This window comes from Girardinichthys multiradiatus, chromosome 21 (genome assembly GCF_021462225.1).
Source record: "Girardinichthys multiradiatus isolate DD_20200921_A chromosome 21, DD_fGirMul_XY1, whole genome shotgun sequence".
In the NCBI taxonomy this organism is placed as follows: domain Eukaryota; kingdom Metazoa; phylum Chordata; class Actinopteri; order Cyprinodontiformes; family Goodeidae; genus Girardinichthys; species Girardinichthys multiradiatus.
In genome coordinates this window covers 30,628,131-30,646,553 of record NC_061813.1, presented here as the reverse complement: position 1 = coordinate 30,646,553, position 18,423 = coordinate 30,628,131, and the positions used below count along the sequence as shown (strand labels likewise).

Here is an 18,423-nt window from a genome sequence, read left to right as displayed (position 1 = left end):
GCATCTATACCGGATGCCTCCTGGACGCCTTCCTCGGGAGGTGTTCCAGGCACGTCCCACCGGGAGGAGGCCCAGGGGACGACCAAGGACACGCTGGAGGGACTATGTCTCTCGGCTGGCCTGGGAACACCTTGGGCTCCCCCTGGAGGAGCTGGAGGAGGTGTCTGGGGAAAGGGACGTCTGCTGACCCCGTGACCCTGTCCCGGATAAAGCAGAAGACAATGAGTACGATTCTTGAGATTCATTCAGATGCAGCTTTGCAAACCAAAGTCATGCTGCCTTCTTTTCAGTAATAAGAGGCTGTCCCCTTGCATAGTCCATTGTTTAAAGTCTTTTGAATTATGCTCATCATGTACTTTGTCACCCATCTGCTAGCATAATATTCAGCTGGCATGGAAACCAAGACCAGCGTAAGTATAACACCAAATTAAGTCACTTTATATTTTTAATATATATGCAATTACATGTTACTTTGTCTTATTGTCAAATAGAGCTAAACTGAGCTTCTGAATTAAGGTCACCGATATGTTCTACACCACCTCGTCAGCTTTGACGCATTTGTGCCAAAGGTGATCAGCCCCAGAGTTATAACAAGGTGGGAACTTTTTGCCGTTTATATTTTCCCTTAATCATTTCTTTTTCATTGCCTTAAAGAAATATGCTTAAATTTAAACTTTTGCTTTTGGTTTATTATCTTTAGGAAGTACCTCAAATTTGCCTTTAAGGTAAAGAAAGTCTTTGTCATCAACAGTGCAGCAGTTCAAATGTCACTTAAACCATTTTGTAATTGGTTTGCATCGTATACAATCACATTGCCAGTTTTTCAGGAGTGTATATCCTCTAGGATTGATTCCCCGTTGTTTCTTTTTAAATGCTTATTCCCTTTTCAGTACAGTATTGTAAGTTTTTCTGCTCATATGGTGCAAGACTAAAAAGAACTGAATGTAGAGGGTGAAGAGAGCGAAATACCATTCATCATTCTTTTTCCTTTCACTAAACTTTCCATTAGTGTGCATGGACGTTGCACTCTGTGAACAGCCAGTTTCTTTAGCAATGACCTTTTATGTTTTACCCTAATTGTAGGTTTGTGAGAGACTGCTGGTTAACTGCCCAATCAGCAGTTTTCTTCATGCTTGTGTAGGCCTCATCATTTCTGGGTCAGAAATCTTTTTTCTAAATTGATCTTATGTCATATTCTAAAGTAAATTTTGGAATTTCATTAGCCTTAGGCTATAATCATCTAAATTAACAGAAATGAAGGCTTGAAATATAGTATATAGTTTTACATCTGAAATTAATAACTGAACTAAATTAACTTTTTGATATTTTACATTGATGCACCTCAATAAATTGCCATTTCACACACACGTTAGTATTTCTACTCATATAAGGACTTTGCATTGACTTTCATTCATTTTGAACTTAATTCACACCATACCTCTAAACAAAACCCCTAACCCTAATAATGGGCCAAGCTTTGGTACCCAGGAGGTTAGTGCCCACAAACACACATAAATAAACACTTCACAATGGTTTTTTTTTGTATTTTAATTGTAGATGCTACAATATTCAACAAAGGTTTAAAACATCCAAAGGCAATTTTGATCCAACAGTCACAGAAAAAAAGTAATCTCACATAAAATAAGACTGATATGCATTTCTTTTTTATATTCTCATATTGTCTGAACATTCTTTTACTGGATTAGCTCTCCTCTGGAACTCAACTTCGATGGACAAAAAAGGCAAAATGCAAAGGTTTGCATGGTTGCAGATTATTAAGACATGCAGTTTGCTTGAACAAAGGAGAGCCTCACTGGCACTGCATTGTGTTGTGTTTAAGAGGTTGTTTAATGCATCTCGCCTTTGAAAGCCACAGCCAAGTATATACAATCCAGCTGTCTAGGAGAATCCAGGGGTTCTGCCTTTACAGAAACACTGATAATTAGACTATAGTAAGTACTATTAGCAATGACTGTACAGCAGCATAACTGTTATGAATATGGAAGCTTACAATCCCCCCTCCGCCATGCACACACATAAAAAAATGGAGAAAATATAAGTGAATCTGGCAAACCTTTTATAATCTAGGCATAATACACCGAAATGTTGTTTTTAGATGTCTAAACCCACAGTCTGAACTTAAAATACTCCTGCATACATTCACATGCTGGCTTCATGTTCATGTTTAGGCATTGTTACATTAGGATTCCTTCACGTCAAAATTCCTTTACTTATTAAAACTCAGATTTCCAGAGTTTTCAATCAATTTTAGACCAATATTTTGCTATAAATCAAAGTAACTTTATTTACAGCTGAGCTTTTTACAGTGGTCAGGTAATAAAGTCTTCATCCAGAAATACTCTTATTTTCTTTTTCCAAACTCCAAAAAACTCCAATCAAATTGCAAACTTTGTCTGGCTGTGTATTAGAAATAAATGATAGCAGATAGGATTCTGGGGACTGATCGGGTTTAAAACAAACAAACAAGGAAACAAAAAAGTTCAGTCTGAGTTCAGAGAGCCATCATTATAGTAACTTATTGCAGTTAGCTACATTTTTATTCAAAACACCACTGATTATAATGCACAGATACCGGAAATAAAACTTAATTATTAAATTTCTAAGTAATGGGTGGAATTTGCCTTTTTTAGCATCTCCAAATATATTTACAAAGCAATTTCAATAAAATAACTATAGAGCAGTGAAATATATCAACAATATGGCAATTTCTTCTTGTAAATGTTAATACCCAACACTCCTGCAGCTGAAAGCAAAATGATTCTTTCATTATGTCCTATAATTCCCTGCTTCAGCTCTTTAATATTATTAGGAGTCAAATTGCTGTTCACTTTTCACTTAACTTGACTTTATAGACTCCGGATAAGAAGAAGGATTTTTTCCAAATTTGCTAATTTGGGTATGATGCTGTTTCATTGCCACATCAGGCACTTTGCAGGTCTTTGGCTTTCAGAACACGTTCACAGGGAAAACTTTTAAGAAAACACTATAAAAGGCGTCATCTCAAAGCTTGACATCTAGATGCATTAAGACGTGGCATGTTAAGCTGTAAGAGGGGTATTTTGCTTGTGGAAAAAAAGTATAATAAATGGAAAGAAGAAGATAAGCTGTGCCATGTTTCTACGGTTCACAGTTAGGGGGTAGAAATAAAGACCTGTATAAGTACAGACAGTGCATGTAGGATGGTATACTGAATTCCTGAAAACTGTGATGAGCTGACAGCTTGGGAGGGACAGAGGCTTTATCAAATCACTGGATTGTGTGTGTGTCTCATTTAAAGCAGGCAATGGTGTGCAAAAGAGGCATGGAACAGTACAATGTCTTTCTCAAATGTTAGCTGCTGTATCTGTAATTAAAACACATTCTCAGTAGTGGCATGACAGAAAACTGAATTGTTGAACATATTTTAAGGCATGGTAGCCCTTTTAGGGAGGGACTCTGTGGATCGTCCACTACTCTGTGTGGTAGGTGGACATGGCCACTAGGCTTCTGGTCCTCCAACCAGAAGCGCTTTCGGTTTCACTCTCGCTGCAGTCGTTTTTCTTCCAACTAACTGGGATAATTTACTGACTTCCAAAGCGTTTCAGCGTTCGTCCTCTGTACCGTATAGCGTTCACAGCTATGTCCTCCACAGATATCTGCTTCCCTGTCTTTCTCCACCTGTGTGGGCAATGTCCCCCTGGGTCCCCCTCCATCAGGCCCAGCTGCTGTCGTGACCCCGCAGTCACTGATTGCTCCCAGCGGCCAGCGCACGGACCCGGTGTCGACTGATGGAGTCCTCCAGGAACGCGGCCACCTTCTCACTGTCCTCCTGCACATAAACATAGAAATAAAAATCTGTTTTAATCAGAGCTCAGATCATAATTAGTACTTCTTGTGAAATGCTGTCCAGTTGCTGTCAGGATGTTACTTTGTCTGGTAAATTGTATGCTATTATCTTGAGCCCCAGATTTTAAGGGAGTGTTTTAAACCTGACATCTTGTATCTATGTTTCGGACTCATTTTTTGAAAAAAGGAAGTAGTTCCTAAGTTGCAAGGCTGTGTGACAGAGTCGGCAAATAAATAGATTCACCTTCACACCACTTCCTTCTCTTCTTGAGGGCAAAGAGTAGATGCTAGAACGGGAGTCAAACCAACTTCTGCAGCGTAAAACTAAAAACAACCTGATGTGTTTAAATGTCCAGCATATGTGTAATATGTACATTGTTGTAAAAATGTATTTACCCTTTTATAGATTTATTCTGATTTGCTTTTCTGTCACACTTCAATATTTCAGAGCATTAAACTATTTTTAATATCAGAAAAAAGTAAGCTGAGTAAAGACAAAATGCAGTTTTATTAAGGGAAGAAATCCAAACCAACTGTGCCTCTGTAAAAAAAAATAGCTACCTTATTAAATCATGAATTAACTGTGATTAACCCAATTTTTTTTATTTTTAAATGAGTGAAATTTCACAAACAACGCTAAGGTCTGACAACATGAAGAGGGCTAAAATATCTCAAAAAGCAATAAGACGTTCCCCAATCTAAAGAAATTAAACAACAGATGAGAAACAAAGTTGTGTGATTTCTGTCAGTTTGAAAAAGTTTTCAAACTAATCTCTAATGGAGAAAACCTAGAACAGTGCTGAACCAAAATTACTCCATAAGCGCATCAATGACTCATCCAGGGAGTCACAAAAGATCAGGTAATGCAGTAAGACAATGATCCAAAACACACCAGCAGGTCCACCCCAGAATGGTTTGAAATAACAAAAAATTAAGGTTTTGGACTGGCCAAGTCAAATTCTGGACTTAAATCTGATTGAGATGCTATGGTAGGACCTTAAACAGCCTGTTTATGTTCAAAAACCTTCCAATGTGGCTGAAATAGAACAACTCTGTAAAGAAGAATGGGTCAAAATTCTTCCACAGTGATGTTAAAGACTCATGCCAGTTATCTCAGACACTTGACGGTAGCCATTGCTGCCAAGGTGGAGCAATCACTTATTGGATTCAGCAGGGAATAACTTTTTCAAATAATCCAGGTTGGTTTGGATAGCCTCTTCCATGATAAAATGAATAAATCATCTAAAAACTGCTTTTTCTATTTACAAAGGTTAACTTTGTATGACATTAAAATTAGTTTGTGATCTGAAACATTTAAGAGTGACAAATTCGTAAGGATTTAAATACATTTCCACTGCACTGTACCGTCACATCCCTATAGATAGAAAATAAGTAAATAAGCTTTTCATTTACCTCGTTTATGAAGGCGTAGTGGACGAGTTCACTGGCGAGGTCTTTTGGGGTGTCCGCTGTAAGTTTCACAGGTAATGTTTCAGTTTGAAAACAAACAGTAGAATCCAAACTGTGCATCAGTACTGTGCATCTTGAATCATTTCTCACACTTCCAATGAGCCAGACTGTTCTTCAGGTTTTCTAAAGTTAGTTTTGTTTTTAAATATGCCCAAGCTTTTAATGGCCTTCTTGTTTGCAACCCACTTGGGTTGAGTAACTACAACTTGTTTCTGTAAAACCACTTGGGAACCCTAAGTGGGTATTAGTTGGGTCTTAAAACAGTATTTTGAAAATCAGTTCAATGGCTAGGGTTCCACATTCTGCCCCGAGTTGTTATGCATCCAAAACCTATATGGGCAATAAACATAAATGTAGCCATTGTGTAACCCACAGACACTCCCAGCGTATTTCCCACGGCATTTTCTAGCCCTACATGTAAACGTTTGCTGGAAATTGCTTAGAAGTGTCAGGTTCTGAAGAACTATCCACAGCAGATCAACTGTAAAAACTGAAAGTCATGACCTGACACAGGACCTAATCATTGGCATCATCCTTCAGTCGATGCCAAGTTTCATTGTTTGGGCCAAAATACCATTTCAAGTTCCATCTTTGCAGCTTCTCTTGGATTCAGCTAAAGAAATGGCAACTAGTTGTGTTTTTGTAACAGCGTACCAGCAACAAAGTGCCTTAAGTTTCAGTTCCAAACAGGGTCTCTGCTAAGTGTTCAAAGAAACCAATTAATCCTCAGGAGTTTAGAAGCATTTCATGCGCGCATCATCCGTAGATCAGACACGTCTGAAAATGGTCAGTTTTAAACTGAAAATGAGTCAGAAAGCAGCCAGAACTACAGGCCACAACTGTTTATTGTCATACGGACTAAGAAACAACCATGAACTTTGCAAAAGAATATTAAAAGATGGCACAAATACAATGCAGTGCTCTGATCTTGGCCAAGAACTAAAGAAATCTTAAATAAGTTATACACTTTCACACATTTCTTAATTAAAATTATTATTATTTTTTTTACTTTATTTTCTATAAACAATTCTTTAATATGTTAAACAAAGCAACACATCTACAGCTTATAAAGTTCCTTATAAATGCTCTTTTTTAAAATTTCCTCTGTCTTATAATGCACAAAACATATAGTAATGAAGTCTACAAATGTTTAGAAATGCTTAAATGCTTAGGTTGAATTGTTGGTTATTTCATGCTCAGTAGACGTACTTGGAAAGATGTCACAGCTAAGCTGCCGATGAAGTTTGTCATCCATCTTCAGAAACAATGAGAGCTGAGGAAAAGATAATCTAAATTAAACCAAGAAATTCATTAGAAAAAAATAAACTATAGCCCAATATGTTTTATCATTAAAAAGCTCATCTGAGTTACATAGAATGGACAAAGTACCTGCAGTACTGTGTGACTCACATGAGTTTTGGTCCCTTCTTCATTTGACTCCAAATTACAGTGCATCTGAATAACCTGCGAAGTCAACACAGTGTCATAAGGTGTTGATGTATTTTGGGTGATAATTCAATTAAATTCAAAAATACTTTATTAATCCCAAAGGGAAATTAAATGTTGTTATAGCTCATATTATGAAGGTTTCTTCAAAGAGCCGTTGTAGATGCTGATGGCTGTGGGCAGGAAGGATCTCCTGTAGCGCTCCGTCTTACAGCAGCTCTGAAGAAGCCTCTGACTGAATTCACTCTGTTGTTGTAGGACAGTCTCATGAAGAGGATGCTCAGGGTTCTCCATAATGTTCTTCATTTTATGAAGAATCCGTCTTTCCACCATGATCTCCAGAGGTTCCAGAGGAGTCCGCAGAACAGAGCCAGTCTTCTTTATCAGCTTGTTGAGCTTTTTTAAGTCCCTGGCTCTGATGCTGCTTCCCCAGCAGATGATGGCAGAAGAGATCACACTCTCCACAACAGACTTATAGAAGATATGCAGCATCTTGCTGCAAACACCAAAGGACCTAAGCTTCCTCAAGAAGTACAGTCTGCTCTGTCCCTTCTTGTAGATGGCTTCACAGTTGCATCTCCACTCTAGTCTGTTGTCCAGGTGAACACCGAGGTATTTATACTCCTCCACCACCTCCACATCTTCTCCCATGATGTAAATAGTTTTTGACTTATTCCTGTTTCTCTTAAAATCTACAATCATCTCCTTCGTTTTAGTCACATTCAAAATGAGATGATTGTTTCCACACCATGCCTAAAGCTAAAATGAACAATAAATGATCTCCACCCCAATAAATACAGTGCCACGATTTGGCCCTTTGCAAATAGAGATCAGTATGCACTACACTCCTTGTGGAATAGGAGTCCCAGCTGGGGAGAAAAGCACACACCTCCAAATTGTGCAGATATATGAGTTGCTAGGAGACCAAAGGCAACTTTTAGTTTTTGAGGCTGCAATTTAAATGCAGATGAAAGAAAATCAGTCTAGCATTGCATTTAGGTTTGGGGAGTACGAAGAAAAGTATGAGCAGCAGCTCAAAGCGTTACAATATATCTTTACAATAACAAAATGAGGACTTCAGAGCCTTGGTTTGATCAGCTCACAGTGATCAGTGAAAAAGATACAGATGTTGGATTTTGTGAGCATGATTTCTTCTGTCTCCGCTTGCCGAGATATGTGCACAAAGCTCTGCACAGCTAAAAACTTTCAGCAAAATTATATGTTCATCACTGAATATGAAGCTCCCTCATTTGCATGCTCTACTGCTGCTGATGGACTGATGGAAACCCTGTTGATGTTGACACTGCACAGCAAGGCTGACCCTGGTGGTGAAGGTGCAGAAACCTCCCATATTGGTTGGAAAATTTGGTAGATTGTAAACAAACCACCTACTGCAGATGTTTCACCTGTGGGTAGAATTTGTGACAGGATGGCCAGAAAAGCAGCAGGCAGAACCTAATTTAGCAGGTACTAAGAGTCCGGTAGTGGCATAATTGCCTTCACACATAAGTTAGGTTTTTCCAAATATGCCACATTCCAGTGATCTTTATCAGGTGTAAATGGGCCTAACAGAACCTTATGGTTGTGGTGAAATCTCATTGTCTAACCTTCCTCGTTTCTGTCTCCTGGGGTTCCGGAGTCGGTGTTTTCACTGTCTCAACCTGCTCCTGAGACAAGGACAGAGCTCGAGGGACGGGGTGAGGCCGAGATGTGGCGAAGTTCATCAGGGGGTAAATCCCATTCCTGTTAAGAGGAAATTATGTCACACTGAAATAACAAGAGGTAGCAGCAGATGCAAAACAGATCTTGGACTGTAAGCTCTACTTACTTGACATCTTCCAGAAACTTGTCAAGCTCTAAAGGGGAAACATGGGAATACCTTGAAGACAGGGAAGAAGCACAGTGAGTGTCCACATCACTTATTAGGTTACATTCACGTACGGCTAAAAATACAAGAAGTTATTTATTTGTACTTCAGCTGAACTCCAGGTCTGTCATCATGTCTAATCTCCGCCATGACAGCGTTGGGGTCAAACGACTTAGTTTTTTCTTCCACACAGTTCTCAGGAAGCAAATCTGCAGATAAGAAAAAAAATAACCTTTAGGACAAAAAAGGCTTTAAAAAAAACCAGAAAAACAATTCTCAGTGAGTCTAAAATGTACGTGCTCTGCGAGGATTAACGTTAAAAAGAGCAGATGGATGATTTGGGAGCGGGAATCTTGGAAGCTCGGCGTGTGGAGGTGATAAAACTCACACTGGTTGTTGTTGAGGCAGTGGGCGGCGAGCAGTTTGAGGGAGTGGACTTCGAACAGGACTCTGTGGAACAGAAGGTCGTGAGCTGTAGGACGGAGCTTGGCGTCGTGACGCAAACACGACTGCGTGAACTCCTGCAGAGACCCAAAAAACAGAGTTAGTTCACAACTGCACAATATGGCCTGGGGTTACTAAGCATACATTTCTTGAAATATAAATTCCTGGTCTCATTTTCATATTAATATTGAACATAATTCTCAGTTTGTGCTCTAAAATAAACCCGTGTATTGCATGTACAGTAGCTCTCAAAAGTGTAAGCGCCTCTGTTACACTTTTGTGACAAAAACCTGGTAGAGTGATAAATCATTTAAAAACATTTGCATCATTAAAGTCACATATCCAGGAAATTCAAATGGAGAACAAGAAAACCGGTTAGAGGGAAAAATGTAAAAATTTTAACAAGCTGCAATAACTATTAGTGTTCACATGCTTAGTCACATGAAACAGTCAGCTACAGCAAGTAAGGCGACAGCTCAGCCGATGTAAGCTGGGCAAGGCTCCGGGGCCCGACGGCATCCCAGCAAGGGTGCTTAGGGACTGTTGACAGAAGCTTTCACCCATCTTTTACTTGATCTTTACCCAAATTAACAAGACCACAACAATACCAGCCATCTGGAAAACCACCATTATCATCCCAGTTCCAAAAGAACACCGGCCCACCAATGTACACCATCACTGCCCAGTTGCTCTCACCCCCTTTATAATGAAATGCCTGGAGAAATTGCCGTTGAGCGTAATTCTACCCATTGTCACTCTACAAAACTGGACCTCCTCCAATATGCCGATAGGGCTTAGAGGGGCACAGAGGAAGCCTGCCTGCTGCACACCCTTCTTCAGCATCTAGAGTCCCTGGGCCATTACATCAGGATACTTTTCGTGGACTTCAGTTCTGCTTTTAACACAATCCAGAGACATCTGACGATTCAGAAATTTCATCATCTTAATATTCCTCCTCGGCTGATTCATCTCATTCATAACCTTTTGAGCAACAGACAACAAGCCGTGCGGGTAGGCTCAACCACATCGCCAGTACTTACTACAAACACTGGAGCTACACAAGACTGTGTGCTGAATTCCTCCCCACACCAGAGCTATAAGAAACTATCAGCCTCCGTAAATTCAGAGGACTTTATGTTGCTCCAAGTCTCCTTCTGTCACTGTACCAAAGCATCATACAGTCCATCCTACTGTACTGCTACACCTGTTTTTATAATATGCTCACTGGCAAATACCGGACTATTCTCACACGCATAGATAGCACACCCAGTGAATTTCCCCGCGAGGACAATACAATCTAAAGGCGGAAAAAGGTTTGAAATGATTTAGCATGGTCTGCTTTTATCACCACACAATCTTAACGGGTGTATTCACTTCTGAGATCAACTGCATCAATGGGTATGTTAGGTATTCTTGGTGTATTGTGGGAGATTTTGCCCGTTTGTACTTGCTCCCTTGGATGTATATTTAGGACTGAAACTCACTCTCATTAGAGGGTCTTCCAGAGATTGACCTGCATTCACAATGGCCTCCTTGGACACTGCAGCATCTCCGTTGGCCTGGATTTCCAGTACTGCCATCTAGTGGTACCAAAGAAAAAGTTAAATTGACAAACAGTTACATCCAATGGGTCACAGTCCTTTTAAAATCTCACCTCTAGAGTACAGATGCCAAAGGAGAAAATGTCTATGGAGTAATCATCCTCGCCAGCTGGAGATAAAACAAAAAAGAACGCAGAGAAAACAGGGAAAAAATTTTAATGGTCAAATACAAATATGTATTTTCATAATCTGCATGTCATAAAACATAATTTGCTTAGTAACCGGGTTAAATCCTAAGTAGAATAAAGACTCATATAAACAATAACACATTATATATTCGTTCGTTCGTTCGTCGTCTTCCGCTTATCCAGGACCGGGTCGCGGGGGCAGCAGACTCAGCAGAGACGCCCAGACGTCCCTCTCTCCAGACACCTCCTCCAGCTCCTCCAGGGGGAGCCCAAGGCGTTCCCAGGCCAGCCGAGAGACATAGTCCCTCCAGCGTGTCCTGGGCCGTCCCCTGGGCCTCCTCCCGGTGGGACGTGCCTGGAACACCTCCCGAGGAAGGCGTCCAGGAGGCATCCGGTATAGATGCCCGAGCCACCTCAACTGGCTCCTCTCGATGTGGAGGAGCAGCGGCTCTACTCCGAGCTCCTCCCGGATGGCCGAGCTCCTCACCCTATCTCTAAGGGAGTGCCCGGCCACCCTACGGAGGAAGCTCATTTCAGCCGCTTGTATCCGTGATCTCGTTCTTTCGGTCATGACCTAAAGTTCATGGCTATAGGTGAGGGTAGGAACGTAGACCGACCAGTAAATTGAGAGCTTTGCTTTTTGGCTCAGCTCTCTCTTCACCACAATGGACCGGCATAGCGCCCCCATTACTGTGGCAGCCGCACCGACCCGTCTGTCGATCTCCCGCTCCATTCTTCCCTCACTCGTGAACAAGCCCCCGAGATACTTAAACTCCTCCACTTGAGGCAGAAACTCTCCTCCAACCTGAAGAGGACAAGCCACCCTTTTCCGGTCGAGTACCATGGCCTCGGACTTGGAGGAGCTGATCCTCATCCCAGCCGCTTCACACTCGGCTGCGAACCGCCACAGCGCATGCTGTAGGTCTTGGCTAGAGGGGGCCAGCAGGACCACGTCATCCGCAAAAAGAAGAGACGAAATCCACTGGTCCCCAAACCAGACCCCCTCCAGCCCTTGGCTGCGCCTAGAAATCCTGTCCATAAAAGTTATGAAAAGGGACCGGCGACAAAGGGCAGCCCTGCCGGAGTCCAACATGCACTGGGAACAGGTCCGACTTAGTGCCGGCAATGCGGACCAAACTCCTGCTCCGCTCGTACAGGGACCGGATGGCCCCTAATAAAGGGCCCCCGATTCCATACTCCTGGAGCACCCCCCACAGGGCATCACGAGGGACACAGTCGAATGCCTTCTCCAGGTCCACAAAACACATGTGAACCGGTTGGGCAAACTCCCATGAACCCTCGAGCACCCTGTAGAGGGTATAGAGCTGGTCCAGTGTTCCACGGCTGGGACGAAAACCACACTGTTCCTCCTGAAGCCGAGGTTCGACTATCGGTCGGACTCTCCTCTCCAATACCCTGGCGTAGGCCTTACCAGGGAGGCTGAGGAGTGTGATCCCCCTGTAGTTGGAACACACCCTCCGGTCGCCCTTCTTATAAAGGGGGACCACCACCCCAGTCTGCCAGTCCAGAGGCACTGTCCCCGACCGCCACGCAATGTTGAAGAGGCGTGTCAACCATGACAGCCCTACAACATCCAGACACTTGAGGTACTCAGGGCGGATCTCATCCACCCCCGAAGCCTTGCCACCGCGGAGCTTTTTAACCACCTCGGTGACTTCAGCCTGGGTGATGAAAGAGTCCAACCCCGAGTCCCCGGCCTCTGTTTCCACCACGGAATGCGTGATGGCAGGATTGAGGAGATCCTCGAAGTACTCCTTCCACCGCCCGATAATGTCCTCAGTCGAGGTCAGCAGTCTCCTGCCCCCACTATAAACAGTGTTGGCAAAGCACTGCTTCCCCCTCCTGAGGCGCCGGACGGTTTGCCAGAATCGCTTCGAGGCCAACCGGTAGTCCTTCTCCATGGCCTCACCGAACTCTTCCCAGGCCCGAGTTTTTGCCTCTGCCACAGCCCGGGCCGCAGCACGCTTGGCCTCACGGTACCCGTCAGCCGCCTCAGGAGTCCCACAAGCCAACCACAGCCGATAGGACTCCTTCTTCAGTTTAACAGCATCCCTTACTGCCGGTGTCCACCACCGGGTTCTGGGATTGCCGCCACGACAGGCACCGCAGACCTTACGGCCACAGCTATGGGCAGCAGCATCGACAATAGATGCAGAGAACATGGTCCACTCGGACTCTATGTCTCCAACATCCCCCGGGATCTGGTCGAAGCTCTCCCGGAGGTTGGAGTTGAATACATCCCTGGCCGAGGGCTCCGCCAGGCGTTCCCAGCAGACCCTCACTATGCGCTTGGGCCTGCCAAGTCTGTCTGGCTTTCTCCTCCTCCAGCGGATCCAACTCACCACCAGGTGATGATCAGTGGACAGCCCAGCCCCTCTCTTCACCCGAGTGTCCAAAACATGCGGCCGAAGGTCTGATGATACGACAACAAAGTCGATCATCGACCTCCTGCCTAGGGTGTCCTGGTGCCAAGTGCACTGATGGACACCCTTATGTTTGAACATGGTGTTCGTTATGGACAATCCGTGACTAGCACAGAAGTCCAATAACAAAACACCACTCGGATTCAGATTGGGGAGGCCATTCCTCCCGATCACGCCTCTCCAGGTGTCACTGTCATTCCCCACGTGGGCGTTGAAGTCCCCCAGCAGAATAATGGAGTCCCCGGGAGGGGCACTATCCAGCACCCCCGACAGGGATGCCAAGAAGGCAGGGTACTCTGCACTACCACTCGGCCCGTAGGCTGAAATGATAGTCAGAGACCTCTCCCCAACCCGAAGGCGCAGGGATACAACCCTCTCATCTACTGGGGTAAACCCCAACACGAGACGGCTGAGCTGGGGGGCAACAAGCAAACCCACACCAGCCCGCCGCCTCTCCCCGTGGGCCACTCCAGAGTAGAAGAGAGTCCAACCCCTCTCAAGGAGATGGGTTCCACAGCCCACGCTGTGCGTGGAGGCGAGCCCGACTATTTCTAGTCGATATCTCTCGACCTCCCGCACAAGCTCAGGCTCCTTCCCCCCCAGCGAGGTGACATTCCACGTCCCTAGAGCCAGCCTAAGCATCCGGGGATCGGGCCGCTGAGGTCTCCACCTTCGTCCGCCACCCAATCCTCTTTGCACCGGTCCCTCACGGTTCCCCCTGCAGGTGGTGGGCCCACTGGGGGATGGCCTCGCGTCTCTCGTTCGGGCTTGGCCCGGCCGGGTCCCACGAGGAGCAACCCGGCCACCAGGCGCTCTCCGACGAGTCCCGACCCCAGGCCTGGCTCCAGGGTGGGACCCCGGCTCCGCCGTACCGGGCGACGTAACGTGCCTCAATATTTTGTTCTTCATGAGGGGTTCTTGAACCATTCTTTGTCTGACCCATCACCTAGAGCCTGTTTGCCATGGGAGACCCTACCAGGGGCATTTAGGCCCCAGACAACATAGCCTCTAGGATCATTTGAGCACTCAAACCCCTCCACCACGTTAAGGTGACGGTTCATATATATATTACACTTTGAAAATACTGGGCAAAAATTAAGCCAAAACTAAAGAACTACAGTAGAGAACCAACCTTTGCTTCTATACATTGCAGAACCGCTTTTAACATCAATAATTACAGTCTGTATGATGCTGTATGTCTAACATCATAGTGGAGTAATTTTGGTCTATTTTTTATGATTTTCCTTAAATTCCCTAAAGGGTTGCATATGCAAATTTCAAAGAGTTCTCCCTTCTTTTTGGCCCATTTTCACAGTGTAAATACAAAGGTTTGCAATGAGTTTATGGCAGATTTTTCTAATGAGGTCAGGCTTTATATAGACTGGATGGAGGAACAAATGGATGGATAGATGGATGGATGGATGGATGGATGGATGAAAACAGATGGACAGATAAATGGAGAAACTGACTGCCGAATGGAGTTATATGGTTGGCAAACAAGATGGATGGGTGGAAAAACGGATAGATGGATGGATGATTAAACAAACAGATGGATGGATGGATGGATGGATGGATGGATGAAAACAGATGGACAGATAGATGGAGAAACTGACTGCCGAATGGAGTTATATGGTTGGCAAACAAGATGGATGGATGGAAAAACAAACAGATGGATGGATAAACAGCTGGGTGGATGGACGGATGGATGAAAAAACTGATTAATGAAAAGATAGATGGATCCTGCACTTTCTCAGTGCAACCATGTGCACAAACATGTTAATTAAACCTTTTGACTGGTTTACTTTTGCATGTTTATTGAGATAAGTTTAAATTTGAAATAACACAAGTTTGAGAAAAATTGCTCTGCTGAATTTTGTAAATCTTCAGCCAACAGACTGGGAACCATTAGATGTGAAAATGACCAAAACTGAGAAAATTCATTAGAGATCAAGCCACAGGAATGTAAACAGAAGGATCACTCAGCAGACTCACCTCCATATTCAGGAGCAAAAAAATGAAGATTCCTCTGCTCATCCCGGTGTTGCCTTTCTTTGCTGTGGACACTGGCATCTGGGAAAACTGATAGGAAAATCCACCAAATACAAGATTAGATAACATAGTGATGGGCAAATATGATAAATCTGCAAACTAAAAAAACTATTGTACATCTTACCATTAACAAACAGCCGGTGCCACACTGTGGAAATAAAAATCAAGTATGTTTATTGTGCTTCCTGAAGTGAAATAAACTTGATGCAGTATCAGAAGAAGCCCTGCTGGGAGCAGACCTGAGCCGATCTTGATGAGGCCATTGTGCTGGATGAAGATTGTGTCACAGGTTAGGTTGCCATGGATTATTGGTGGGTCACAGGAGTGCAGATAACTGACAGAAAACATGCATATCAATGTAAAATGTGTAAAAACCAACATCCATAATATCAATTTCCTTTATATAAAAGTTTTCAGTACTTAAGTGCTGACAGAATTTGGGTGCACCATCTCTTCCAGGCCTGAAAGAAAAAGAAGATCTTTGATTACAGATTATAATTTTCTCCACAAAAAATAAACACATAGGATAAAAAGAATGTATTATGAAGGTCTGTGATATATCTTTGCAATATAGGAAGCTCGAGATGCACTCAGTGTGACAAAGAGGAAGAATGAGTTCCTGCCAAACAATAACATTCCCCAGATAAAATTTATATCCTGAGAAGAGTAAGCCAAGAGGGTGTTAAGTAATGAATAATCCTTTAGGATATATGGATCTAAACAGATGGTAGATCTGCAATACCCTAAATTACCTCAAGTCTAAGACTGATTATATGACCTGAGTGAAAATCCTGACCTTCACATTCATGGTCTTGTGGTTCTTTTTTGTCTTCTTCAAGAACTGTTTGAGGCTCCCTGAAGACATGTATTCAGTGATAAATATGACCTGTATGCCACAAGTGGAAAAGAAAAAAATATGTAAACTTAAAAACTGTGCTTTTAATAAGACGTAGCAAGAAAAACATGGGAAGGAATAAACTTCTCACCCGAGCCTCGGTCTCTTTCATGTCCAGCCAGTACTTGTGGAACTTGACAATGTTGGGGTGTTCGACCTGCATCAGGTTCTCAAACATCTCCTTGATTTTTTCCTGCATATATATGACAAACATTAAACATAACGTAAAGTTTGAAATTCTCACGTTAAATTATGGACTAAAGAAAGCTGATCGACTAATCATTAAGAGATAAATAATACGTTTTTATTCTTAATCTGAGGAGTTTTCAATCAAAAATACAAAAAACTGTTAATTCAACGTGTTCTGTTGGCATAATATGATTTTTAAGTAAAACAATTTCGAAATTCGTAAATATTGTGGGAGCATTTGTTGTGTTGTCTTTTTATATTACAGCAAGCAATTGTTTAACATAAATGTTTAAAGCAGTCTGACAGTCAAAGGCAACATGATAGTTCATTATTTCTAATTGTTAGCAGCGGGCAACTCCTGGGGTTGCAAAAAGGAATAAGCTGTATTTAGGTGCATCAGGGGAATATATGCAAAAGGTGAGTTGCACATGCATAGAAAACAACTTGAGTAGGTGCTGCATCATTCCTGATTCCTAGCCTTTATACAGGTCCTTCTCAAAATATTAGCATATTGTGATAAAGTTCATTATTTTCCATAATGTAATGATGAAAATTTAACATTCATATATTTTAGATTCATTGCACACTAACTGAAATATTTCAGGTCTTTTATTGTCTTAATATGGATGATTTTGGCATACAGCTCATGAAAACCCAAAATTCCTATCTCACAAAATTAGCATATTTCATCCAACCAATAAAAGAAAAGTGTTTTTAATACAAAAAACGTCAACCTTCAAATAATCATGTACAGTTATGCACTCAATACTTGGTCGGGAATCCTTTTGCAGAAATGACTGCTTCAATGCGGCGTGGCATGGAGGCAATCAGCCTGTGGCACTGCTGAGGTCTTATGGAGGCCCAGGATGCTTCGATAGCGGCCTTTAGCTCATCCAGAGTGTTGGGTCTTGAGTCTCTCAACGTTCTCTTCACAATATCCCACAGATTCTCTATGGGGTTCAGGTCAGGAGAGTTGGCAGGCCAATTGAGCACAGTGATACCATGGTCAGTAAACCATTTACCAGTGGTTTTGGCACTGTGAGCAGGTGCCAGGTCGTGCTGAAAAATGAAATCTTCATCTCCATAAAGCTTTTCAGCAGATGGAAGCATGAAGTGCTCCAAAATCTCCTGATAGCTAGCTGCATTGACCCTGCCCTTGATAAAACACAGTGGACCAACACCAGCAGCTGACACGGCACCCCAGACCATCACTGACTGTGGGTACTTGACACTGGACTTCTGGCATATTGGCATTTCCTTCTCCCCAGTCTTCCTCCAGACTCTGGCACCTTGATTTCCGAATGACATGCAGAATTTGCTTTCATCCGAAAAAAGTACTTTGGACCACTGAGCAACAGTCCAGTGCTGCTTCTCTGTAGCCCAGGTCAGGCGCTTCTGCCGCTGTTTCTGGTTCAAAAGTGGCTTGACCTGGGGAATGCGGCACCTGTAGCCCATTTTCTGCACACGCCTGTGCACGGTGGCTCTGGATGTTTCTACTCCAGACTCAGTCCACTGCTTCCGCAGGTCCCCCAAGGTCTGGAATCCGCCCTTCTCCACAATCTTCCTCAGGGTCCGGTCACCTCTTCTCGTTGTGCAGCGTTTTCTGCCACACTTTTTCCTTCCCACAGACTTCCCACTGAGGTGCCTTGATACAGCACTCTGGGAACAGCCTATTCGTTCAGAAATTTCTTTCTGTGTCTTACCCTCTTGCTTGAGGGTGTCAATAGTGGCCTTCTGGACAGCAGTCAGGTCGGCAGTCTTACCCATGATTGGGGTTTTGAGTGATGAACCAGCCTGGGAGTTTTAAGGGCCTCAGGAATCTTTTGCAGGTGTTTAGAGTTAACTTGTTGATTCAGATGATTAGGTTCATAGCTCGTTTAGAGACCCTTTTAATGATATGCTAATTTTGTGAGATAGGAATTTTGGGTTTTCATGAGCTGTATGCCACAATCATCCATATTAAGACAATAAAAGACCTGAAATATTTCAGTTAGTGTGCAATGAATCTAAAATATATGAATGTTAAATTTTCATCATGACATTA

General features: G+C 43.0%; 1 protein-coding gene across 3 annotated transcripts in view; it reads right to left on the bottom strand.

Annotated features, from left to right (window-relative positions):
* Positions 1 to 1,530: 1,530 nt before the first annotated feature.
* LOC124858051 (nuclear receptor-binding protein 2-like) overlaps positions 1,531 to 18,423 on the bottom strand; it is a 59,027-nt gene continuing 42,134 nt past the window's right edge. For 2 of the 3 annotated variants that reach the window (XM_047349766.1, XM_047349768.1), the window contains 16 exons: positions 16,282 to 16,383; positions 16,092 to 16,181; positions 15,716 to 15,756; positions 15,535 to 15,629; positions 15,420 to 15,443; positions 15,239 to 15,325; positions 10,728 to 10,783; positions 10,558 to 10,653; positions 9,018 to 9,150; positions 8,736 to 8,838; positions 8,591 to 8,641; positions 8,370 to 8,505; positions 6,706 to 6,780; positions 6,526 to 6,589; positions 5,260 to 5,315; positions 1,531 to 3,829 (listed from right to left, as the gene is read on the bottom strand). In XM_047349766.1, the coding sequence (XP_047205722.1) occupies positions 3,743 to 3,829; positions 5,260 to 5,315; positions 6,526 to 6,589; positions 6,706 to 6,780; positions 8,370 to 8,505; positions 8,591 to 8,641; positions 8,736 to 8,838; positions 9,018 to 9,150; positions 10,558 to 10,653; positions 10,728 to 10,783; positions 15,239 to 15,325; positions 15,420 to 15,443; positions 15,535 to 15,629; positions 15,716 to 15,756; positions 16,092 to 16,181; positions 16,282 to 16,383 (1,296 nt within the window). In that variant the 3' untranslated portion in view covers positions 1,531 to 3,742. The remainder of the gene's footprint in view (positions 3,830 to 5,259; positions 5,316 to 6,525; positions 6,590 to 6,705; positions 6,781 to 8,369; positions 8,506 to 8,590; positions 8,642 to 8,735; positions 8,839 to 9,017; positions 9,151 to 10,557; positions 10,654 to 10,727; positions 10,784 to 15,238; positions 15,326 to 15,419; positions 15,444 to 15,534; positions 15,630 to 15,715; positions 15,757 to 16,091; positions 16,182 to 16,281; positions 16,384 to 18,423) is intronic. The other variant, XM_047349767.1, reaches the window with a different exon arrangement.